At 44.2% G+C, this 27346-nt stretch overlaps 2 protein-coding genes across 7 annotated transcripts in view; both read right to left on the reverse strand.

Annotated features, from left to right (window-relative positions):
* The window catches only part of LOC118362308 (kinase D-interacting substrate of 220 kDa B-like), a 126360-nt gene extending 106605 nt beyond the window's left edge, over positions 1–19755 (reverse strand). For 4 of the 6 annotated variants that reach the window (XM_052485897.1, XM_052485896.1, XM_052485899.1 and 1 more), the window contains exon 1: positions 19571–19755. The gene's annotated coding sequence lies outside the window, so the exon portion shown is untranslated. Of the gene's footprint in view, positions 1–9745; positions 9873–19570 lie in introns of those variants that run through there. The other 2 variants (XM_052485898.1, XM_052485895.1) reach the window with 2 other exon arrangements.
* A 237-nt stretch (positions 19756–19992) lies between these two features.
* Positions 19993–27346, reverse strand: part of LOC118362309 (lysophospholipid acyltransferase 2-like) — a 78223-nt gene continuing 70869 nt past the window's right edge. Inside the window, exons 12-13 of the mRNA XM_035742540.2 lie at positions 25445–25596; positions 19993–24432 (exon numbers count right to left, since the gene is read on the reverse strand). Of these exons, the coding sequence (XP_035598433.1) occupies positions 24246–24432; positions 25445–25596 (339 nt within the window). The 3' untranslated portion in view covers positions 19993–24245. The remainder of the gene's footprint in view (positions 24433–25444; positions 25597–27346) is intronic.

Here is a 27346-nt window from a genome sequence, read left to right on the forward strand (position 1 = left end):
GCAGCAGCTCATTATGACAGCAGGCTATAGAGGACATGAGACTGGGCAGCAGCTCATTATGACAGCAGGCTATAGAGGACATGAGACTGGGCAGCAGCTCATTATGACAGCAGGCTATAGAGGACATGAGACTGGGCAGCAGCTCATTATGACAGCAGGCTATAGAGGACATGAGACTGGGCAGCAGCTCATTATGACAGCAGGCTATAGAGGACATGAGACTGGGCAGCAGCTCATTATGACAGCAGGCTATAGAGGACATGAGACTGGGCAGCAGCTCATTATGACAGCAGGCTATAGAGGACATGAGACTGGGCAGCAGCTCATTATGACAGCAGGCTATAGAGGACATGAGACTGGGCAGCAGCTCATTATGACAGCAGGCTATGGAGGACATGAGACTGGGCAGCAGCTCATTATGACAGCAGGCTATAGAGGACATGAGACTGGGCAGCAGCTCATTATGACAGCAGGCTATGGAGGACATGAGACTGGGCAGCAGCTCATTATGACAGCAGGCTATAGAGGACATGAGACTGGGCAGCAAATCATTATGACAGCAGGCTATAGAGGACATGAGACTGGGCAGCAGCTCATTATGACAGCAGGCTATAGAGGACATGAGACTGGGCAGCAGCTCATTATGACAGCAGACCATGGAAGACATGAGACTGGGCAGCAGCTCATTATGACAGCAGACCATGGAAGACATGAGACTGGGCAGCAGCTCATTATAACAGCAGGCTATGGAAGACATGAGACTGGGCAGCAACTCATTATGACAGCAGGCTATGGAGGACATGAGACTGGGCAGCAGCTCATTATGACAGCAGGCTATAGAGGACATGAGACTGGGCAGCAGCTCATTATGACAGCAGGCTATAGAGGACATGAGACTGGGCAGCAGCTCATTATGACAGCAGGCTATAGAGGACATGAGACTGGGCAGCAGCTCATTATGACAGCAGGCCATGGAGGACATGAGACTGGGCAGCAGCTCATTATGACAGCAGGCTATAGAGGACATGAGACTGGGCAGCAGCTCATTATGACAGCAGGCTATGGAGGACATGAGACTGGGCAGCAGCTCATTATGACAGCAGGCTATAGAGGACATGAGACTGGGCAGCAGCTCATTATGACAGCAGGCTATAGAGGACATGAGACTGGGCAGCAGCTCATTATGACAGCAGGCTATGGAAGACATGAGACTGGGCAGCAGCTCATTATGACAGCAGGCTATAGAGGACATGAGACTGGGCAGCAGCTCATTATGACAGCAGGCTATAGAGGACATGAGACTGGGCAGCAGCTCATTATGACAGCAGGCTATAGAGGACATGAGACTGGGCAGCAGCTCATTATGACAGCAGGCTATAGAGGACATGAGACTGGGCAGCAGCTCATTATGACAGCAGGCTATAGAGGACATGAGACTGGGCAGCAGCTCATTATGACAGCAGGCTATAGAGGACATGAGACTGGGCAGCAGCTCATTATGACAGCAGGCTATAGAGGACATGAGACTGGGCAGCAGCTCATTATGACAGCAGGCTAGCAGAGGACATGAGACTGGGCAGCAGCTCATTATGACAGCAGGCTATAGAGGACATGAGACTGGGCAGCAACTCATTATGACAGCAGGCTATGGAGGACATGAGACTGGGCAGCAGCTCATTATGACAGCAGGCTATGGAAGACATGAGACTGGGCAGCAGCTCATTATGACAGCAGGCTATAGAGGACATGAGACTGGGCAGCAGCTCATTATGACAGCAGGCTATTGAGGACATGAGACTGGGCAGCAGCTCATTATGACAGCAGGCTATGGAGGACATGAGACTGGGCAGCAGCTCATTATGACAGCAGGCTATAGAGGACATGAGACTGGGCAGCAACTCATTATGACAGCAGGCTATAGAGGACATGAGACTGGGCAGCAGCTCATTATGACAGCAGGCTATAGAGGACATGAGACTGGGCAGCAGCTCATTATGACAGCAGACCATGGAAGACATGAGACTGGGCAGCAGCTCATTATAACAGCAGGCTATGGAAGACATGAGACTGGGCAGCAACTCATTATGACAGCAGGCTATAGAGGACATGAGACTGGGCAGCAGCTCATTATGACAGCAGGCTATAGAGGACATGAGACTGGGCAGCAGCTCATTATGACAGCAGACCATAGAGGACATGAGACTGGGCAGCAGCTCATTATAACAGCAGGCTATAGAGGACATGAGACTGGGCAGCAGCTCATTATGACAGCAGGCCATGGAGGACATGAGACTGGGCAGCAGCTCATTATGACAGCAGGCTATAGAGGACATGAGACTGGGCAGCAACTCAATATGACAGCAGGCTATGGAGGACATGAGACTGGGCAGCAGCTCATTATGACAGCAGGCTATAGAGGACATGAGACTGGGCAGCAGCTCATTATGACAGCAGGCTATAGAGGACATGAGACTGGGCAGCAGCTCATTATGACAGCAGGCTATAGAGGACATGAGACTGGGCAGCAGCTCATTATGACAGCAGGCTATAGAGGACATGAGACTGGGCAGCAACTCATTATGACAGCAGGCTATGGAGGACATGAGACTGGGCAGCAGCTCATTATGACAGCAGGCTATGGAAGACATGAGACTGGGCAGCAGCTCATTATGACAGCAGGCTATAGAGGACATGAGACTGGGCAGCAGCTCATTATGACAGCAGGCTATAGAGGACATGAGACTGGGCAGCAGCTCATTATGACAGCAGGCTATAGAGGACATGAGACTGGGCAGCAGCTCATTATGACAGCAGGCTATAGAGGACATGAGACTGGGCAGCAGCTCATTATGACAGCAGGCTATAGAGGACATGAGACTGGGCAGCAGCTCATTATGACAGCAGGCTATGGAGGACATGAGACTGGGCAGCAGCTCATTATGACAGCAGGCTATAGAGGACATGAGACTGGGCAGCAGCTCATTATGACAGCAGGCTATGGAGGACATGAGACTGGGCAGCAGCTCATTATGACAGCAGGCTATAGAGGACATGAGACTGGGCAGCAAATCATTATGACAGCAGGCTATAGAGGACATGAGACTGGGCAGCAGCTCATTATGACAGCAGGCTATAGAGGACATGAGACTGGGCAGCAGCTCATTATGACAGCAGACCATGGAAGACATGAGACTGGGCAGCAGCTCATTATGACAGCAGACCATGGAAGACATGAGACTGGGCAGCAGCTCATTATAACAGCAGGCTATGGAAGACATGAGACTGGGCAGCAACTCATTATGACAGCAGGCTATAGAGGACATGAGACTGGGCAGCAGCTCATTATGACAGCAGGCTATAGAGGACATGAGACTGGGCAGCAGCTCATTATGACAGCAGGCTATAGAGGACATGAGACTGGGCAGCAGCTCATTATGACAGCAGGCTATAGAGGACATGAGACTGGGCAGCAGCTCATTATGACAGCAGGCCATGGAGGACATGAGACTGGGCAGCAGCTCATTATGACAGCAGGCTATAGAGGACATGAGACTGGGTAGCAACTCATTATGACAGCAGGCTATGGAGGACATGAGACTGGGCAGCAGCTCATTATGACAGCAGGCTATAGAGGACATGAGACTGGGCAGCAGCTCATTATGACAGCAGGCTATAGAGGACATGAGACTGGGCAGCAGCTCATTATGACAGCAGGCTATGGAAGACATGAGACTGGGCAGCAGCTCATTATGACAGCAGGCTATAGAGGACATGAGACTGGGCAGCAGCTCATTATGACAGCAGGCTATAGAGGACATGAGACTGGGCAGCAGCTCATTATGACAGCAGGCTATAGAGGACATGAGACTGGGCAGCAGCTCATTATGACAGCAGGCTATAGAGGACATGAGACTGGGCAGCAGCTCATTATGACAGCAGGCTATAGAGGACATGAGACTGGGCAGCAACTCATTATGACAGCAGGCTATGGAGGACATGAGACTGGGCAGCAGCTCATTATGACAGCAGGCTATGGAAGACATGAGACTGGGCAGCAGCTCATTATGACAGCAGGCTATAGAGGACATGAGACTGGGCAGCAGCTCATTATGACAGCAGGCTATTGAGGACATGAGACTGGGCAGCAGCTCATTATGACAGCAGGCTATGGAGGACATGAGACTGGGCAGCAGCTCATTATGACAGCAGGCTATAGAGGACATGAGACTGGGCAGCAGCTCATTATGACAGCAGGCTATAGAGGACATGAGACTGGGCAGCAGCTCATTATGACAGCAGGCTATAGAGGACATGAGACTGGGCAGCAGCTCATTATGACAGCAGACCATGGAAGACATGAGACTGGGCAGCAGCTCATTATGACAGCAGACCATGGAAGACATGAGACTGGGCAGCAGCTCATTATAACAGCAGGCTATGGAAGACATGAGACTGGGCAGCAACTCATTATGACAGCAGGCTATAGAGGACATGAGACTGGGCAGCAGCTCATTATGACAGCAGGCTATAGAGGACATGAGACTGGGCAGCAGCTCATTATGACAGCAGGCTATAGAGGACATGAGACTGGGCAGCAGCTCATTATGACAGCAGGCTATAGAGGACATGAGACTGGGCAGCAGCTCATTATGACAGCAGGCCATGGAGGACATGAGACTGGGCAGCAGCTCATTATGACAGCAGGCTATAGAGGACATGAGACTGGGCAGCAACTCAATATGACAGCAGGCTATGGAGGACATGAGACTGGGCAGCAGCTCATTATGACAGCAGGCTATAGAGGACATGAGACTGGGCAGCAGCTCATTATGACAGCAGGCTATAGAGGACATGAGACTGGGCAGCAGCTCATTATGACAGCAGGCTATAGAGGACATGAGACTGGGCAGCAGCTCATTATGACAGCAGGCTATAGAGGACATGAGACTGGGCAGCAACTCATTATGACAGCAGGCTATGGAGGACATGAGACTGGGCAGCAGCTCATTATGACAGCAGGCTATGGAAGACATGAGACTGGGCAGCAGCTCATTATGACAGCAGGCTATAGAGGACATGAGACTGGGCAGCAGCTCATTATGACAGCAGGCTATAGAGGACAAGAGACTGGGCAGCAACTCATTATGACAGCAGGCTATAGAGGACATGAGACTGGGCAGCAGCTCATTATGACAGCAGGCTATGGAAGACATGAGACTGGGCAGCAGCTCATTATGACAGCAGGCTATAGAGGACATGAGACTGGGCAGCAGCTCATTATGACAGCAGGCTATTGAGGACATGAGACTGGGCAGCAGCTCATTATGACAGCAGGCTATGGAGGACATGAGACTGGGCAGCAGCTCATTATGACAGCAGGCTATAGAGGACATGAGACTGGGCAGCAGCTCATTATGACAGCAGGCTATAGAGGACATGAGACTGGGCAGCAGCTCATTATGACAGCAGGCTATAGAGGACATGAGACTGGGCAGCAGCTCATTATGACAGCAGACCATGGAAGACATGAGACTGGGCAGCAGCTCATTATGACAGCAGACCATGGAAGACATGAGACTGGGCAGCAGCTCATTATAACAGCAGGCTATAGAAGACATGAGACTGGGCAGCAACTCATTATGACAGCAGGCTATAGAGGACATGAGACTGGGCAGCAGCTCATTATGACAGCAGGCTATAGAGGACATGAGACTGGGCAGCAGCTCATTATGACAGCAGGCTATAGAGGACATGAGACTGGGCAGCAGCTCATTATGACAGCAGGCTATAGAGGACATGAGACTGGGCAGCAGCTCATTATGACAGCAGGCCATGGAGGACATGAGACTGGGCAGCAGCTCATTATGACAGCAGGCTATAGAGGACATGAGACTGGGTAGCAACTCATTATGACAGCAGGCTATGGAGGACATGAGACTGGGCAGCAGCTCATTATGACAGCAGGCTATAGAGGACATGAGACTGGGCAGCAGCTCATTATGACAGCAGGCTATAGAGGACATGAGACTGGGCAGCAGCTCATTATGACAGCAGGCTATGGAAGACATGAGACTGGGCAGCAGCTCATTATGACAGCAGGCTATAGAGGACATGAGACTGGGCAGCAGCTCATTATGACAGCAGGCTATAGAGGACATGAGACTGGGCTCATTATGACAGCATGAGACAGCAGCTCATTATGACAGCAGGCTATAGAGGACATGAGACTGGGCAGCAGCTCATTATGACAGCAGGCTATAGAGGACATGAGACTGGGCAGCAGCTCATTATGACAGCAGGCTATAGAGGACATGAGACTGGGCAGCAGCTCATTATGACAGCAGGCTATAGAGGACATGAGACTGGGCAGCAGCTCATTATGACAGCAGGCTATAGAGGACATGAGACTGGGCAGCAGCTCATTATGACAGCAGGCTATAGAGGACATGAGACTGGGCAGCAACTCATTATGACAGCAGGCTATGGAGGACATGAGACTGGGCAGCAGCTCATTATGACAGCAGGCTATGGAAGACATGAGACTGGGCAGCAGCTCATTATGACAGCAGGCTATAGAGGACATGAGACTGGGCAGCAGCTCATTATGACAGCAGGCTATAGAGGACATGAGACTGGGCAGCAGCTCATTATGACAGCAGGCTATGGAGGACATGAGACTGGGCAGCAGCTCATTATGACAGCAGGCTATAGAGGACATGAGACTGGGCAGCAGCTCATTATGACAGCAGGCTATAGAGGACATGAGACTGGGCAGCAGCTCATTATGACAGCAGGCTATAGAGGACATGAGACTGGGCAGCAGCTCATTATGACAGCAGACCATGGAAGACATGAGACTGGGCAGCAGCTCATTATGACAGCAGACCATGGAAGACATGAGACTGGGCAGCAGCTCATTATAACAGCAGGCTATGGAAGACATGAGACTGGGCAGCAACTCATTATGACAGCAGGCTATAGAGGACATGAGACTGGGCAGCAGCTCATTATGACAGCAGGCTATAGAGGACATGAGACTGGGCAGCAGCTCATTATGACAGCAGGCTATAGAGGACATGAGACTGGGCAGCAGCTCATTATGACAGCAGGCTATAGAGGACATGAGACTGGGCAGCAGCTCATTATGACAGCAGGCCATGGAGGACATGAGACTGGGCAGCAGCTCATTATGACAGCAGGCTATAGAGGACATGAGACTGGGCAGCAACTCATTATGACAGCAGGCTATGGAGGACATGAGACTGGGCAGCAGCTCATTATGACAGCAGGCTATGGAGGACATGAGACTGGGCAGCAGCTCATTATGACAGCAGGCTATAGAGGACATGAGACTGGGCAGCAGCTCATTATGACAGCAGGCTATAGAGGACATGAGACTGGGCAGCAGCTCATTATGACAGCAGGCTATAGAGGACATGAGACTGGGCAGCAACTCATTATGACAGCAGGCTATGGAGGACATGAGACTGGGCAGCAGCTCATTATGACAGCAGGCTATAGAGGACATGAGACTGGGCAGCAGCTCATTATGACAGCAGGCTATAGAGGACATGAGAGCTGGGCAGCAGCTCATTATGACAGCAGGCTATAGAGGACATGAGACTGGGCAGCAGCTCATTATGACAGCAGGCTATAGAGGACATGAGACTGGGCAGCAGCTCATTATGACAGCAGGCTATAGAGGACATGAGACTGGGCAGCAGCTCATTATGACAGCAGGCTATAGAGGACATGAGACTGGGCAGCAGCTCATTATGACAGCAGGCTATAGAGGACATGAGACTGGGCAGCAGCTCATTATGACAGCAGGCTATGGAGGACATGAGACTGGGCAGCAGCTCATTATGACAGCAGGCTATAGAGGACATGAGACTGGGCAGCAGCTCATTATGACAGCAGGCTATAGAGGACATGAGACTGGGCAGCAGCTCATTATGACAGCAGGCTATAGAGGACATGAGACTGGGCAGCAGCTCATTATGACAGCAGGCTATAGAGGACATGAGACTGGGCAGCAGCTCATATAGAGGACATGACAGCAGCTCATTATGACAGGCTATAGAGGACATGAGACTGGGCAGCAGCTCATTATGACAGCAGGCTATAGAGGACATGAGACTGGGCAGCAGCTCATTATGACAGCAGGCTATAGAGGACATGAGACTGGGCAGCAGCTCATTATGACAGCAGACCATGGAAGACATGAGACTGGGCAGCAGCTCATTATGACAGCAGACCATGGAAGACATGAGACTGGGCAGCAATTAATACAGCCCAATACAATACTGAGATGAGCTTCATTGCTGAAGGCAAAGAATAGGCCTAAAGCCTGTTAAAAGAAAGATTAGCTTGCTACTTAATTGGCAGTCATGGACCTACTAGCCTATACAGTGTTCCAATGTCTGCTGCTTAGGCTAGGTTATGTCAAAATGTGCTGTCCGTGCTTAACTTTGAATTGTAGGCCTACTTTTCGATCCATTCCTAACCTATATGTACTGGTCTATTACACAAGGGCAGGGTCTAGGCCTAACATTCCAATTTCCTTTCACTTTCAGCAATTCTTATGGTCTAATGCTCAAGTCCGAGGCAATGGGACGGTAGGCGGTCATTAGGCCTTAGACTACATAGCATGATTGACTTGAAATAATACTCCAACAAATGAGATAGGGAAAACTTTTAAGGATTGGCTTGGCTAAGTGGAGACTGAGTGTTGCCAAGACTTGCAGAACTATGCGGTACACTCTTAGAAAAGAAGGTGCTATGTAGAACCTAAAATAATTATTTGGCTGTCCCCATAGGAGAACCCTTTGAAGAACCCTTTTTGTTTCTAGGTAGAACCCTTTTGGGTTCCATGTAGAATTCTTTCCAGAGGGCTTTACATGGAACTCAAAAGAGTTATACCTAGAACCAAAAAGGGTTATCCTATGGGCACAGCCCTCTTGGAACCTTTTTTTCTAAGAGTGTATGCTCAATTAAATAAATTCCCAAATTAGCATAATTTTAAGCAAAATTATGAATTTCAACACAAGACAAAAAAAAAGAGACAAAAAGGTCTTCATTTGGCAATGCAGCCTGACAATCTATGCCTAAACAAAAACATATTCATTTAAGACTACAAAAATGTAAATACTGGTTGTAATACGATTGTAAAAAAATAAGCATGTTTTGAGAACCAGTGACTGGCTAAGTTGGTCTGCCACGAAAGAGCAGATGAAGAAATTGAATCAGTCAACACGTCTCTATTCAACCTCAATTATCTGCCCATACATAACTCTAAAGAAAGTATGGCTAGGTTAACAGGCTTTGTTAAAAAATTAAAAAAAGGTCTATAATACATTTTCTCTCCGATCAGATCATTCTGTCACACACAACTGAGTAGAGCCTTTGTTTACAGTTCAGTTGTTGAGGCAACAGGAACCTGCTGAGCTGACACACCCTCATGTGCCTCAGAGGCAGCACAGCTGCTATAGGCAGCGCCAAAGACTAGACATAGTGACACCAGGCAACAATCAATGAACCTCAAGGATTCTCTGCACGGAGTATTGAGTGAGGAGGCTCACCACTTCACCTCATCCACTACCATTGCAAAACAGAAGCCAACAAAAGACCAACAAAGAAATGCCAGGAGGTAGCCTAAGACAAGTATACTAAATAGTCTTAGTAGTACACAGGCCTCAAACATAGCAATGAGCAAAGTAATTTAACAAAGAACTAAGTGACTTACCTTTATGTAAAATGTCAGTTTGACTGCACTGAATGGCAATGGTAGTTCATCAATTACTGTCCCTCAGCCAAACTGACTGAGTATCAACAAGCGTTGCCTAGGCTCCACATCCCTCCCTGTCTCTGACTGTCATGAATAATTGATGAGCAGGCAGAGCAACGCCCCAACCCCTCTCCAACACAATAGACACACGCCCCTATTACCATAGGTGACATGCCCTACTGTTGCAACAATAGAGTTGTATGGGTACAGGCTTTAGATGTGAATGTAGGTATATTTAACTGTTTAGGCTATGCATTCATGTAAAAGAAATAAACAAATTAACGTAGGAATCAACGAGAAAATATAATGAGCATTAATTGTCACTGAATGCATCTTTTGTCAGCTTAAAAAAAGTGATTTCAATGATGCAACGATCAAATACTAATTGATCAATAAATATTACTTTCTCATGCACATTTACAACAAAAAAAGTAAGCAAAAAAGTGTTAAAAATATATTTGATTTGATGTTTTCACTTTAATTCTACAATGTAGAAAATAGTCAAAAGAAAAGCCCTGGAATGAGAAGGTGTGTCTAAACTTTTGACTGGTCCTGTAGGTCCAGGTCCAAATGCCACAAGAAGGACAAGGTTAAAGGGATACTTTTGGATTTTGGAAATGAGGCCCGTTATCGACAGTACTTTCCCAGAGTCAGACAAACTTGTGGATACCATTTTTATGTCTCTGTGTCCAGTATGAAGGAGGTTTTAAGTATACTAAACAAAAATATAAATGCAACATGCAACAATTTCAAAGATTTTACTGAGTTAGTTTTCATATAAGGAAATCAGTCAATTGAAATAAATATACATTGCTCAAAAAAATAAATGGAACACTAAAATAACACATCCTAGATCTGAATGAATGAAATATTCTTATTAAATACTTTTTTCTTTACATAGTTGAATGTGCTGACAACAAAATCACACAAAAATGGAAATCAAATTTATCAACCCGAGGTCTGGATTTGGAGTCACACTCAAAATTAAAGTGGAAAACCACACTACAGGCTGATCCAACTTTGATGGAATGTCCATAAAACATGTCAAAATTAGGCTCAGTAGTGCGTGTGGCCTCCACGTGCCTGTATGACCTCCCTACAACACCTGGGCATGCTCCTGATGAGGTGGCGGATGGTCTCCTGAGGGATCTCCTCCCAGACCTGTACTAAAGCATCCGCCAACTCCTGGACAGTCTGTGGTGCAACGTGGCGTTGGTGGATGGAGCGAGACATGATGTCCCAGATGTGCTCAATTGGATTCAGGTCTGGGGAACGGGCGGGCCAGTCCATAGCATCAATGCCTTCCTCTTGCAGGAACTGCTGACACACTCCAACCACATGAGGTCTAGCATTGTCTTGCATTAGGAGGAACCCAGGGCCAACCACACCAGCATATGGTCTCACAAGGGATCTGAGGATCTCATCTCGGTACCTAATGGCAGTCAGGCTACCGCTGGCGAGCACATGGAGGGCTGTCCTGCTGCTGGGTTGTTGCCCTCCTACAGCCTCCTCCACGTCTCCTGATGTACTGGCCTGTCTCCTGGTAGCGCCTCCATGCTCTGGACACTACGCTGACAGACACAGCAAAACTTCTTGCCACATCTCGCATTGATGTTACCTTGGCTTCTACTGCATTCACGTGACAGGCAGGCTCCTCGTGGAGTGCAATGAGAGGCAGGTGGTTAGAGCGTTGGACTAGTTAACTGTAGGGTTGCAAGATTGAATCCCCCGAGCTGACAAAGTGAAAATCTGTCGTTCTTCCCCTGAACAAGGCAGTTAATCCACCGTTAAATAAATAAATAAAGTTAAATAAAGGTATTAATTAAATAATTATATATAGATATATATATATATAATTATTTTTTATTTTTTTATCGTCAAAATCGGCACCCAAAAATACCGATTTCCAATTGTTATGAAAACTTGAAATCTTCCCTAATAAATCGGCCATTCCGATTAATCGGTTGACCTCTATTCTCTACTAGCAATTTCCATCAAACTGCACACATAGACCTAGAAATGGTATCCACAAGTTCATCTGACACTGGGGTAGTAGATAAAGGGTCTCATTGCCAAAATCCTTAAGACTATCTCCCGACATCAACCTCATACCTCTGCTATGTGTGCACTGCTGGCGGGAGAGATTAAGTTCCAAGACCTCTAAATGTAACCAGTAAGCTCGTTATAGCCTGTCTGTGGAGGTGAAACTGCTGAGGATACGTTTCCATGGAATGTGTTGCTCACAACAAGGTCTTATTTTTGGAACAGCAGAGGGACAAGGGTCAAACAGCTTAGAATAAAATGTACCTGAATACAGCCTATGTACAGAGAAATATAGCCTGAATACAGCCTATGTACAGAGAAATATAGCCTGAATACAGCCTATGTACAGAGAAATATAGCCTGAATACAGCCTATGTACAGAGAAATATAGCCTGAATACAGCCTATGTACAGAGAAATATAGCCTGAATACAGCCTATGTACAGAGAAAAATAGCCTGAATACAGCCTATGTACAGAGAAAATAGCCTGAATACAGCCTATGTACAGAGAAAATAGCCTGAATACAGCCTATGTAAGAGAAAAATAGCCTGAATACAGCCTATGTACAGAGAAATATAGCCTGAATACAGCCTATGTACAGAGAAATATAGCCTGAATACAGCCTATGTACAGAGAAATATAGCCTGAATACAGCCTATGTACAGAGAAATATAGCCTGAATACAGCCTATGTACAGAGAAATATAGCCTGAATACAGCCTATGTACAGAGAAATATAGCCTGAATACAGCCTATGTACAGAGAAATATAGCCTGAATACAGCCTATGTACAGAGAAATATAGCCTGAATACAGCCTATGTACAGAGAAATATTTCTTTATTGGGTCAAGGCGTAACATATAAATTAAGAATCATAGTAGCATCACAGCGCTAGCTGTGTCACCAGAGACTCTGGGTTCGAGCCCAGGCTCTGTCGCAGCCGGCCGCGACCGGGTGTCCGTGGGGTGACACACAATTGGCCTAGCGTCGTCCGGGTTAGGGAACGTTTGGCCGGTAGGGATATCCTTGTCTCTTCGCGCACCAGCGACTCCTGTGGCGGGCCGGGCGCAGTGCACGCTAACCAAGGTTGCCAGGTGCACAGTGTTTCCTCCGACACATTGGTGTGGCTGGCTTCCGGGTTGGATGCGCGCTGTGTTAAGAAGCAGTGCGGCTTGGTTGGGATGTGTTTTTGAGGACGCATGGCTTTCGACCTTTGTCTCTCCCAAGCCCGTACGGGAGTTGTAGCGATGAGACAAGATAGTAATTACTAACAATTGGATATCACGAAATTGGGGAGAAAAAGGGGTGTAAAAAAATCATAGTAGACTATATAATGGCAGGGCTCTACACTGAAATGTTTTTCAAGGAGTACACTGTAAGCTGAAGTAAGCTGAAAAATGTAGGAGCTAGAGGTCGACTGACTGCCTGGGGCGGCAGGGTAGCCTAGTGGTTAGAGCGTTGGGCTAGTAACTGGAAGGTTGCAAGTTCAAACCCCCGAGCTGACAAGGTACAAATCTGTCGTTCTGCCCCTGAACAGGCACTAGGCCGTCATTGTAAATAAGAATTTGTTCTTAACTGACTTGCCTAGTAAAATAAAGGTTAATTTTTTTTATTTTTTTTAAATTAGGGCTGATTTCAAGTTATAACAATCGGTAATCTTAATTTTTGGATGCCGATTATGGCCGATTATATTGCAATCCACGAGGAGACTGCGTGGCAGGCTGACCACCTGTTACGCGAGTGCAACAAGGAGCCATGGTAAGCTGCTAGCTAGCATTAAACGGATCTCATAAAAAGCAATAAATCTTAACATAATCACTAGTTAACAAACACATGGTTGTTGATATTACTAGTTTTATTAGCTTGTCCTGCGTTGCATATAATCAATGCGGTGCCTGAAATTGTGTTACTTCTCTTGCGTTCAATGTAAGCAGAGTCAGGGTATATGCAGCAGTTTGGGTCGCCTGGCTCGTTGCGAACTGTGTGAAGACCATTCTTCCTGACAAAGACCGTAATTCATTTTCCAGAACTTTACATAATTATGACATAACATTGAAGGTTGTGCAATGTAACAGCAATATTTAGACTTAGGGTTGCCGCCCATTCTAACGGTTCCGTATTTCAATGAAAGAGTAAACGTTTTGTTTTCGAAATGATATGACCATTTGACCATATTAACGACCTAAGGCTCATCATATTTCTGTGTGTTTATTATATTATATTTAAGTCTATGATTTGATATTTGATAGAGCAGTCTGACTGAGCGGTGGTAGGCAGCTGCAGGCTCGTAAGCATTCATTCCAACTGCACTTTCCTCCGTTTGCCAGCAGCTTTTCGCAATGCTTGAAGCACAGCGCTATTTATCAACTCCCGAGATTAGGCTGGCAATACTATAGTGCCTATAAGAACATCCAATAGTCAAAGGTATAGGAAATACAAATGGTATAGAGAGAAATAGTCCTATAATAACTACAACCTAAAACTTCTTAACTGGGAATATTGAAGACTCATGTTAAAAGGAACCACCAGCTTTCATATGTTCTCATGTTCTGAGCAAGGAACTTAAACATTAGCTTTTTTACATGGCACATATTGCACTTTTACTTTCTTCTCCAACACTGTGTTTTTGCATTATTTAATTTTTGCATTGTTTCATGATTTATTTGAAACTAAATTGATTTCATTCATGTATTATATTAAGTCAAAATAAAAAAGTGCTCATTGTTCATTCTGTAATATATATATTGTCAGATTAATCGGTATCGGCTTGTTTTTGGTCCTCCAATAAATCGGTATCGGTGTTGAAAAATCATAAATCGGTCGACCTCTAGTAGGAGCACATAAAGACATTTAGGAGCAATGAAAAATATTTGAGGTATTAATGATAAGCATTGCCAGCAATTACACAATACTGTTTTTTTCCCCCTAGGGGCACTGGTGCACCCAAATAAAAATTCCAGGTAGCAGAGTTGAATATTTAGGAGCAAATGTGGCCAAAATGGTAGCCCTGTATAGCCCTGAATTGCTGTTTTAATATGCCAATATACAGTACCTCCTAGCTAACAGATTGTAACAGGCTAATATAATGCTCCATTAGCCATTACAGGATAGTTAGGGGAGAGTGGGTTAAGTTGAGCCATTTTTTACATTCGGCATCACTCAGTCAAGGGAAATATAGCATTCTTTCTAACGAAGATATCCACATATATTTCAGGATGTTATGTTTCCCTGGAAATAAATTAGAATTAATGTAAACATTTAAGTTTTGAAAACATAGCTTGTTTTGGCACAATTTAACACGGGTATAAGGTCATTTGAGCTGCTGGACAGGGTCAATTATGCTGCCTACACATTTCTGTAATTAATTAAATATTACCACAACCTTTTTAAAACCATAGCCCGGTTTCCATCCCAATTGGCAACAGATTTTCATGCAAATATTCTTACATCTGCATCAAAACAATATGCACATTTTCCCACCAGAGATGTGTCGATCAAATTGACTTGTTGCAGATAAAAAGCCGTGCGTGACTAAGTAGTGCAGAAAAATAACTTTTGCAGTTAAAATTCCCATGTACCAATAAAATATACTATTTAAAATGGGTTTCCATCGCATTTTCAACTGTGCTGATGGTTTTGTCCCCCACAAAAATTGCACTTTCACCACCCTATGAAGTTCATCATCATTTATTTCATCTGTAGCCTAACAAATTGGATGGTTTCCCAAGTCATAGTGGGAGAACCACAAAACAAGTCACTGGTAGTTTGATGGTTATTATATCTATATTTGTGCATAACGACAATTCTCACATAATTATCAGACACAAAAACGTGCCACCATGTCTAGCGTATTTAGTTGTCACTTTTGAAGACACAAGCTCAAGAACACAATACAAATATGAGAAAACATGAAAATATGTCTGAATTATTTTAGATTACTGGCTATAAATCCAACTCTAAACGTGCTACAGCGATGAAACCACTCTCTCCTTCTGCATTACAATGTTTTTTAAATTGACTTAACGATGCAAGTCAGTTAAGAACAAATAGTTATTTACCGTGACGGTCTACCAAGGCCAAAGGCCTCCTGCGGGGCCGGGATTCAAAATAAATTAAATATAAATATAGGACAAAACACGCATTACGACAACAAGAGAGACAACTCAACACAACATAAAGAGACCTAAGACAACAACACAGCATGGTAGCAACACAACATGGTAGCAGCACAAAACATGTCACAAGGACAGAAGGAAGAGACAACAATACATCATGCAAGCAGCCACAGCGGTCATTAAGAGTGTCCATGTCTGATTCTTTGAATTAAGAGATTGAGATAAAACTGTCCAGTTTGAGTGTTTGTTGCCGCTCGTTCCAGTCACTAGCTGCAGCGAAGTAAAAAGAGGAGCGACCCAGGGATGTGTGTGCTTTGGGCATCTTTAACAGAATGTGACTGGCAGAATGGGTGTTGTATGTGGAGGATGAGGACTGCAGAAGATACAGTTGATGTCTGAAGTTTACATACACCTTAGCCAAATACATTTAAACTACATTTTTCACAATTCCTGACATTAAATTATAGTAAAAATTCCTCATCTTAGGTCAGTTAGGATCCCCACTTTATTTTAACAATGTGAAATGTCAGAATAATAGTAGAGAGAATGATTTATTTCAGCTTTTATTTCTTTCATCACATTCCCAGTGGGTCAGAAGTTTACATACTAAATTATTATTTGGTAGCATTGCCTTTAAATTGTTTAACTTGGGTCAAATGTTTTGGGTAGCCTTCCACAAGCTTCACACAATAAGTTGGGTGAATTTTGGCCCATTCCTACTGAGAGCTGGTAACTGAGTAAGGCTTGTAGGCCTCCTTGCTCGCACACGCTTTTTCAGTTCTGACCACAAATTTTCTATGGGATTGAGGTCAAGGCTTTGTGATGGCCACTCCAATACCTTGACTTTGTTGTCCTTAAGCCATTTTGCCACAACTTTGGAAGTATACTTGGGGTCATTGTCCATTTGGAAGACCCATTTGCGACCAAGCTTTTATTTTCCTGACTGATGACTTGAGATGTTGCTTCAACATATCCACATAATTTTCCTGCCTCATGATGCCAGTCATCTCGAGGAGACAGAACACGTCTCCTTCCTGAGGTATGACGGCTACGTGGTCCCATGGTGTTTATACTTGCGTACTATTGTTTGTACAAATGAACGTGGTACCTTCAGGCGTTTGGAAATTGCTCCCAAGGATGAACCAGACTTGTGGAGGTCTACAATTTGTTTGTTTGAGTTCTTGGCTGACTTATTTTGATTTTCCCATGATGTCAAACAGAGGCACTGATGTAAATAAGGTATTTCTGTTTATTATTTGTAATAAATTTGCTACACACAAAAAAAACTTTTCACTTTGTCATTATGGGGTATTGTGTGTCGATTATTGAGGATTCTTTTTCTTCATATAATACATTTTAGAATAAGGCTATAAAGTCACAAAATGTGAAAAAGGTCAAGGGGTCTTAATACTTTCCGAAGGCATGTATGTGTTGTCAGTGGCTGTGACATTTATGGAGTTGATGGACAGTCTGAAGAGCAAATTAAATTGTACGAGGGACATCCCAGCATCAGGTGGTGTCAGACTTCACATCCTGCTTCACACAGACAGAATAAGCATAATCCTGTGTCTGTATATATACACAGTACCAGTCAATGTTTTGAACACACCTACTCATTCAAGGGTGTTATCAAGGCAAAGGGTGGCTACTTTGACTGGTACAGCTTTGCACAGGGTTGTCATTTCCTCAAATCAGCTTCACCTGGAATGCTTTTCCAGCAGTCTTGAAGGAGTTCCCACATATGCTGAGCACCTGTTGGATGCTTTTCCTTCACTCTCAATTTGGTTGAGGTCGGGAGATTGTGGATGCCAGGTCATCTGATGCAACACTCCATCACTCTCCTTCTTGGTAAAATAGCCCTTACCCAGCCTGTAGGGGTGTTGGGTCATTGTCCTGTGGAAAAAAACAAATGACAGTCCCACTAAGCCCAAAACGGATGGGATGGCGTATCGCTGCAGAATGCTGTGGTAGCCATGCTGGTTAAGTGTGCCTTGAATTCTAAATAAATCCCAGACAGTGTCATCAGCAAAGCACTCCCACACACCTCCTCCTCCATGCTTCACGGTGGGAACGACACATGCGGAGATCATCCGTTCACCCACACTGCGTCTCACAAAGACACGGCGGTTTGAACCAGAAATCTCAAATTTGGATTCCAGACCAAAGGACACATTTCCACTGGTCAAATGTACATTGCTCATGTTTCTTGGTTCAAGCAAGTTTCTTCTTATTATTGGTGTCCTTTAGTAGTGGTTTCTTTGCAGCAATTTGACCACGAAGGCCTGATTCACGCAGTCTCCTCTGAACAGTTGACATTGAGATGTGTCTGTTCCTTGAATTCTGTGAAGCATTTATTTGGGCTGCAATTTCTGAGGCTGGTAACTTTAATGAACTCATCCTGCGCAGCAGAGGTACAGCTGGGTCTTCCATTCCTGTGGCGGTCCTCATGAGACAGTTTCATCATAGAGCTTTATGGTTTGAGACTGCACTTGAAGATACTTTCAAAGTTCTTGAAATGTTCCATATTGACTGACCTTCATGTAATTCAAGGAATGATGGACTGTTGTTTCTCTTTGCTTATTTGAGCTGTTCTTGTCATAATATGGACTTGGTCTTTTACCAAATAGGGCTTTCTTCTGTATACCCCCTACCTTGTCACAACACAACTGATTGGCTCAAACGCATTACGATGGAAATAAATTCCACAAATGAACATGGCACACCTGTTAATTGAAATGCATTCCAGGTGACTTCCTCATGAAGCGGGTTGAGAGAATGCCAAGAGTGTGCAAAGCTGTCTCAAGGCAAAGGGTGGCCATTTGCAGATTCTCAAATATAAAATATTTTTTGATTTGTTCAACACTTTTTTGGTTACTCGCCTCCCTACCACTGAGGAAGTACAGTTCCCGCTCAGCCCAGTCAAAACTGTTCGCTGCTCTGGCCCCCCAATGGTGGAACAAACTCCCTCACGACGCCAGGACAGCGGAGTCAATCACCACCTTCTGGAGACACCTGAAACCCCACCTCTTTAAGGAATACCTAGGATAGGATAAGTAATCCTTCTCACCCCCCTTTAAGATTTAGATGCACTATTGTAAAGTGACTGTTCTACTGGATGTCATAAGGTGAATGCACCAATTTGTAAGTCGCTCTGGATAAGAGTGTCTGCTAAATGACTTAAATGTAAATGTTACTACATGATTCTATGTATTATTTCAGTTTTGATGTCTTCACGATTGTTCTACAATGTAGAAAACAGTAAAAATAAAGGGAAACCCCGGAAATGAGTAGGTGTGTCCAAACTTTTGACTGGTACTGTGTGTGTGTGTGTATATATATATAACACACATACATACGTGTGTGTGTGTGTGATATATATATATAATATATGTGTGTGTGTGTAATATATATATATATATATATATATATATATATATATACATACACACACACACATACATATAGTATGTCTTTATAGGGGACTCTTATTTTGGAGGGGAAAGAATCTGCCCTCGTGCTGCCAGCATCGCTAATATCATAGACAGAAGGGGTTCTAATATCCTGCTGAGGCTAACTAGCTACCATGCTTGCTAATCACAAACACCCAGGTTACTTCGAATCTTACCTTTTAGGAGTAATAAACAATACAGCGTCCCCTCGTCCCAAGCTGGGTTACCCCGTGCTTCCTTTTTTACTTTCCAACGTTCAGTTTAACTGTTTTGACACCACAACCATCTTGTACTTTTCAGGCATGTTAAACTAGCTAAGAACATCTGACGATTTGAGTGGCTTGTCAAATCTCCGCCTACTATTACAGTGAAGGCGTGGCATGGTAAAAAGTTTGCAAAAAAAAGTGTCAACAGCTGCACGGTGCACGCAGCCGCAGTACGCGCTTACCATACGGGTCAAAGTTCACCGCCTCATCTATCGTTGTTCAAGGCTAGAAGTGTGTTGTTCAACACTGGCCTGCCTTACCATGTAATCTAGTTAATTGATATGCCTACATTACATTGCATAACCAATTTTAAAAAATGACCACGAAACGGATATAATCAGCTGGTTTAATCAGTAGGCTACTGCCAAGAAACATACATCAACACAGTCAAGATATATAACTGAAACATTTAGACAAAACAAAACTACATCAGCCTATGTCCCAACAGCCACAGACCGTTACAAAGAAAGCATTATTACAAGAAAGTATAAAAGTGGTCAGTGCTTCACAGTGTTGACAAAAGTGACCAACTTGACACCACCCCCACGTTTCGTGAATAATAAATAAATAAAGCCATTTATTAAAAATGATACTCTTATTTAAACAAAGATAGCCTAAACAACAGCCAGGTGAATTCAGGAAAGGCAAATTTGGTATGACTTTTATTTTAATTTCACACGTGGCATTGGAAGTGAACTAAAGCAAAACAATTTTTTTTAAACAAACGGCAGAATAGGAGACTGAATATTCCTCAACCTTCTCAAAACCAGGTCAGTGTATAGTAGATTAGAAAGATCCTCCAATAAAATGTTAATCCAAATGAACTAACTTTTAAGAATGCTTGCACAAACTGGAAAGCAAGCAGTGTAAACAGTAAAGGGTAGAAAGGTCACTCACAAATCTCCTCCTTGGCTGAAGTGAAGATGCACAGAAAGGCATTGTAAAAAAATACAATTGGTTATTCATTGTGTATTTATTTATTCCTTGTCACTATTTCTATTATTATATATATATATTTTTTAAATCTAATCTTTAACTCCGCATTGTTGGAAAAGGACCTGTAAGTAAGCATTTCACTGTTAGTCTACACCGGTTGTCTATGAAGCATGACAGATACAATTTGATATCATCAACACATCCCAATGTCTGGATTCTTGGAATAAGAGTCATTTGCATTATACAATCTACTGAATAATGATAGCTAATGCCGGGGAGAGGACTTGAGAAATATTCCAAATATGATCCAGAACTGCTATAGAGCCATGTTTACTGACACGTAAGTATTATTAGCAGTCGTGTGGTCCTGTCCACTGATGGTTGCAGACGGTGGGATCAGACAAATGTGTGCCGTCTTTCATGCATTTCCAAAACTCTGCATTTTACCATAGACATGACTGTTCAAAACAAATGCTTCCAAGTTTAATAAAGGGACAATTGTGACAAATATACAGAACCTCCCTCACACACACATACACACACACAAATAAAGCAGAGGATTCTTCTTTGTTTTAGGTTGGGAAATGAGAGGGATCTCTTAGACCCAGATTTCAAGCTTTTTCATTTCCACTGTGCTTCTGATTAGGTGCAGGCCAGTGACGTTGTGCTCCTGAACCCGTCTCATTTTCCAAGCTCTTTTTCCAGAGACCTAGAGGGTCAGAGTCAGACACTTTTTATGGTGTATCTCAAATAGTCCAAAGTGGCATAATCTTCTTTCCTCCATCAAAACCAATTTAAAATAACTGGATTTGGCTGGTATCAATGGTAGAGCTCTACCATAGTGCTTTCACCAGGCCTATACTTCCAGACTAGTGAGGATGAAGGGAAGGAGACAAGGAATGGAAGCCATGTAGGACTATTGGGATACACCCTAACACATCCCTGTCAAATTATCCCATGAGGATAAAATATTTCTATCCACGCTGTGAATCCCCATCCCTTTTGCCTTCTCCCCCTTGCATTTCCCTGGCAACTTCCCTGTGTAGCACTCCACACTCTCCACTCCACTCACATTCCTATCAAAAGTGCAAAAGAAGGAGAGAGAAGACTCTCTGGTTTTAAATCTCTGCATTAGTATTAAAAAAAAGTTTTTTTATTTGACATAAAATCAGTATTTTTTTCAAAGGACTTATACAAATCTTCCGTTAAGTTCTTTCTAGACACAAAAATAACAATGATATTTTCACAAAGGTATATGGGCCGTTTATGACTTGGCACTTTGGACATATGGAGCAGTTTGGATTTATCTGCTGGTTTGGGGTAGCCTGGATAAACCACACAATGTTGCACAAACAATTGCGAGCATAGTGTTCAGTCTAGTTTAACCAGGCTAGATTTGGGTGGCCATGCAGTGCAATTTTCAACTAGTTGGTAAAGGTAGCATCCCTTTCCTGTCATCAGGCATTACGCCTTGGCTACAAATACACTCATAGACCACGTGAACATCTAGAAAAATCACATAAATACACAATTTATGGAAGGAGTATGCACATGTTAGAAAAACAAGATGGAGATTACATTGGAAAACACAAATCTGCTGCATTGTTACTCATGATCACAAAAGAAAGCTCCCAAAACTGGTTAATTGGCTGCCATTTTGGTTGTACTACGGTACTAATCCAAGTCTTACCATCTAATAAATGCTGTATGGTCAAAAATATGTTAAATGGCTGCCTGCACTGTATGAAATAGAATGTTCCATACCCAGGGGTGGACTGCCAGATTAGCTGGTCCATTTTAAGCCCAGTGGGCCTGTGTAACTTTTTTGTTGTTGCACAAAATGACAATTATCTGGCTAACAATGGGGACTTCAAGGAAAGAAATGGGCCGGTGTGGGGACCTCGAGGAGTGTTAGAAATGCCATGGCCGATTTCTCGTCCCAGTACGCCCTTGACCATACCTCTGCAGAAGCAGTGCGCTGTCGAACCTTAGCCTACACGCGTTCTGGTTATGCTCATGGGCGGTCCTCTGCACCACAATAAACACCCCCCTCATAGAAGAGTTGGTTGGACCCACCAGATGTATCTCTTACCCCAGTGGTTCCCACATTACAGTAATGATGGAACCTCTTGGGTTGTGGCTTATGTCGGGGATATGGCTTGGAATATGATTTTGTTTATTAAGGGGGTCACAAAACAATTGAGCATACGAGTTATGCTTCATAATTGGAGCATAAGAATTAAGCATAAAGCAAGTAAGCATTTCGTTGGATGGTGTATACCATGTGTATCCTGTACATACGATTAATAAAAACTTGAAACATAAATGTTAATTTTTTTCCATTATTCCCAAATAATATTACATACAGTAGGTTTCCCAAACGTCAGACACATATTGCCCAACCTTTAGTGTTACTGAAAGGTAATTCAGACACATCCAAGTCAGCTTCATTTGGACTACAGTGTAGCTCTGTAGCTTTAGAAACATAATTTACTTTACAGTTAAGGTTCAGTTATTGTGATATTAATCATGACATCCTATATCTGATTACTCATACAGTATGGTCACAATACAGTTGGTTGCATTTCATTTAGAGGCTATGGATTCAAAAACTAATAGAGGGAGATTTTTATTTAAGTAACTTTTCAGAGAGTAAATCTAACATCGTCATAGATTTCAAACCACTTTAACAGTACTGAAATTGCAACGGATGCTACAGAGGCAGGCAAGACATCTGAACCTAGAGGAAACCTACAGTTTGTAATCAATTACAGTAGGAAATTAAACCCATGTCAAAAAAGCCCTTAAAAACAATTAATCTAAATCAACAGTCACCGTGAATACAACTTATTTTGTAATGCACCCACATTTCTATAGGAGTATCATTCCAAAAAAGCAGCAGATATGATTTTTTTTAAACAAAAGTGACAGTAATCAAACAATGCTTAGAAGATCCTAAGGCGGCCTGCTTGGAGTTGGCATCAGACAAAAGTTATATTTCTTTCATATATTTCTCTCACTTTTCTACCATGCCTCTTTTTCTAGTAGAGGTTACATCCTTTTCGGACAGTGACAAAAACCCTCTAGATACATGTCTGACTAGCCTGTATAGCGCCCTCTACATGGCGGAGGTCCTACTACAACTGCTTAATTTCCCAACACCACAAGATCTCTCCTCAACACAACCATTCTCACCCTGCAGAATATGCACCTAGCCTGGCCGCTAACCTGCTAGCAGTACATAGAGGGTTTAAGGCAACTTCAGAGTCTTCGCCATTCTGTCGATTAGCATTGCACCGTTAGCATCATCGCTAATGTCATTATTTTCGCTCATTAGATCCTAGCCATTTGGTGGCCCTCAGATACCACTCTCTCTATCCATTCCTCACATTTCCTCTCATTTCTCCAAAACATGATTTGCGGTCTTTCCTCGCTACTGGCAGGGTTGACGGGTTGTTGTTGTTGTTGGTTGTTGTTGTTATTTGTGTTTGTTATTGTCGGTTATGCCGGTGTTCTTGTCAATTTTTTTGGTTCTTTGTGGTCTCAAAGAATTGGCGCACTTTGTCTCAGTGTTCGAGCAGAGTTCTGTTCTCTCTGTGCCGGTTGTTTGAGCGCTGAGGTGTGGGGGGGAGGGGCATCCTCCTAGGTCTCATGTGGCTTTGTGTTTCTGGTTGCAGTTGTTGTCTGTGATGGAGTGGCTGTTGTGGTCTTCAGTCAACCCCCCATGTAGGCTGTTCTGCTGCTGTTGCTCCTCCTTGATGCGGAGGTGCCGGGGCTTCACTGGAAGGGCTAACACAAGCACCAGGCAGGCTATGTGTATGCAGTAGTACCATGACCTGGAAAGAGAGGATCAATCAATCAGTGAATCAATGAAGATGTCATCCGCTCCGTATAGCACTGTTCACAAATGCATGTCACATAACTACCATCCAGGCCTAAGCCCCTGAAAGAAGAGGCCAAGGAGAGTTTTCTATGTAGCGTAAAGATTCCAGAGGAGTTCACAAAACGTCCCTGTGAATACAAATGACTTGTGATCATTAAGGGTGAACTAGTCCTGACAAGTTATTCTAGCTAATCCTAATGGGAAAGAAAATCCTGCCCGCTATGTACCAACAGTCAGTAGATTTGTGACTGTGGGATTATTAAAGTCCACACCGGTCAGTAGCACAGTGGGCCATTAAACCCTAAAACAGAAGACCATGTCCTCAAGCCACCTCATGGCTTCGGACTAGGTCTCACTCCCTCCCTCCCTCCATTCAAGCAGCCAGCCAGCCAGCCTCTAAAACTCTCCTGTTTAATAACTGGGGTTTATATGCCTCTCAGCCTGGCAGATTTAACAACCTTCCGCAAAATGACACCGTAGATGTGCTTCTATTTCACTGAAGTGCCCTGATCACATATAGCCCCTGTATCTCTCCCCGTCAATCGTCCCGGTCTTCTAGTCGTTAAACTGTTAACGAGACAGCTTGACGCTGACGGAGGCCACAAAGAAAGTGGAACGGAGGTTATTCTCTGTGCCGTGTCCCTGCCTGTGCCGTGTCCCTGCCTGTGCCGTGTCCCTGCCTGTGCCGTGTCCCTGCCTGTGCCGTGTCCCTGTCTGTGCCTTACTCATTTGCCTGCATTGTTAAACTGGCATTTGGAGAGAGAAAATTTCACTAAGAATGACAGGGGTTTTGAACTTAGTGGGGCTTCCCACATTTCCTAGGACCCAGCCATGAACATTTGTAGTCTATGAATAAAGTTACACTGTTTTGACTATACATTGTTACATATAACATAACTTCTTACACATGTATTACATTTCAAAAGAGCTGGTAGAGCATGTGGAATATCAGTAATGTCACTCACCTGTAGAACTTGAGTGATGGCCCAACGGCCAATAGAACGAATGGCACCACCGTGTAGCAGATGGCGATCTGAGTCCCCGCCCACGTGATGACATCGTAGATGCTCCTGTGTGTCGTTGAACCCAGGAAGTAGGGTCTGATGTTGTGTCTTAACTGGAAGTGAGCCACAGGAAGAAATTGTGAATAACTGAAAGTCAATGCAACATAATGTTTTAAGATACAGAAAGTAACAATAAGGATTGTATAAATCAGAGAAGATGCAATGGAGGTTAGAGAAGATGGGCCCATTAGTGAAGGCACAGTTACATCTCCAGGAACAAGTCAACACAAATCAGCTTTCAGACTTAAATGGCCTCTTGTAGCCATTATAAACTAACTCCTAACAAGAAGATGACTGACCCAGTTCTTTATACTACATGAACAGAAGCAATCAACTTGGACAGCCATCATTACTGCATAGCTCACCCATGACCAGTGTTTAGAATGCATTTTTAGTATCAATATGAATCTAGAGTTTTATCTTTCTGAAATTAATTTTCAGGATATAGTGGCTGCGTTGCGATTCACTACCGTTCTTCACCAAGGTTTGCACTCACTTCACTACAGCCTTGTGGTTTGTAAAAAAAAATGAACTGGTTTAACACACACACACATGAAAACTCCCATAGGAGCCTGTGCTGACACCAATCCAATGCTTTCGTTAATCCATGAGGGAAAGTGAGCAAGTGCAAAGTGTATACTTCCAGATAGGGAATCGTAACATCTAGTTGTTTATCATGACAGCATATGACTGTGTTATTCCTAGATGTGATGGAGAATGCAGCCGAGTGTCGAGGAGATGTGGAGTTTATCTAGGGAAACAATCTGTCTCCCACTGGCCTTTCTGTCTCTCCTACGCTCACAATGATGATCCCCTGTCCATCACCCTGTCCCTATCATACTGCTACACACACCCTGTCCCTATCATACTGCTACACACACCCTGTCCCTATCATACTGCTACACACACCCTGTCCCTATCATACTGCTACACACACCCGGTCCCTATCATACTGCTACACACACCCTGTCCCTATCATACTGCTACACACACCCTGTCCCTATCATACTGCTACACACACCCTGTCCCTATCATACTGCTACACACACCCTGTCCCTATCATACTGCTACACACACCCTGTCCCTATCATACTGCTACACACACCCTGTCCCTATCATACTGCTACACACACCCTGTCCATCACCCTGTCTCTATCATACTGCTACACACACCCCGTCCCTATCATACTGCTACACACCCTGTCCATCACCCTGTCTCTATCATACTGCTACACACACCCTGTCCCTATCATACTGCTACACACACCCTGTCCATCACCCTGTCTCTATCATACTGCTACACACACACCCTGTCTCTATCATACTGCTACACACACCCTGTCCATCACCCTGTCCCTATCATACTGCTACACACACCCTGTCCATCACCCTGTCCCTATCATACTGCTACACACACCCTGTCCCTATCATACTGCTACACACACCCTGTCCCTATCATACTGCTACACACACCCTGTCCCTATCATACTGCTACACACACCTGTCCATCATACTGCTACAGACACCCTGTCCCTATCATACTGCTACAGACACCCTGTCCCTATCATACTGCTACACACACCCTGTCCATCATACTGCTACACACACCCTATCCCTATCATACTGCTACACACACCCTGTCCATCACCCTGTCTCTATCATACTGCTACACACACCCTGTCCATCACCCTGTCTCTATCATACTGCTACACACACCCTGTCCCTATCATACTGCTACACACACCCTGTCCCTATCATACTGCTACACACACCCTGTCTCTATCATACTGCTACACACACCCT

Source organism: Oncorhynchus keta, chromosome 29 (genome assembly GCF_023373465.1).
Source record: "Oncorhynchus keta strain PuntledgeMale-10-30-2019 chromosome 29, Oket_V2, whole genome shotgun sequence".
NCBI classification, from domain to species: domain Eukaryota; kingdom Metazoa; phylum Chordata; class Actinopteri; order Salmoniformes; family Salmonidae; genus Oncorhynchus; species Oncorhynchus keta.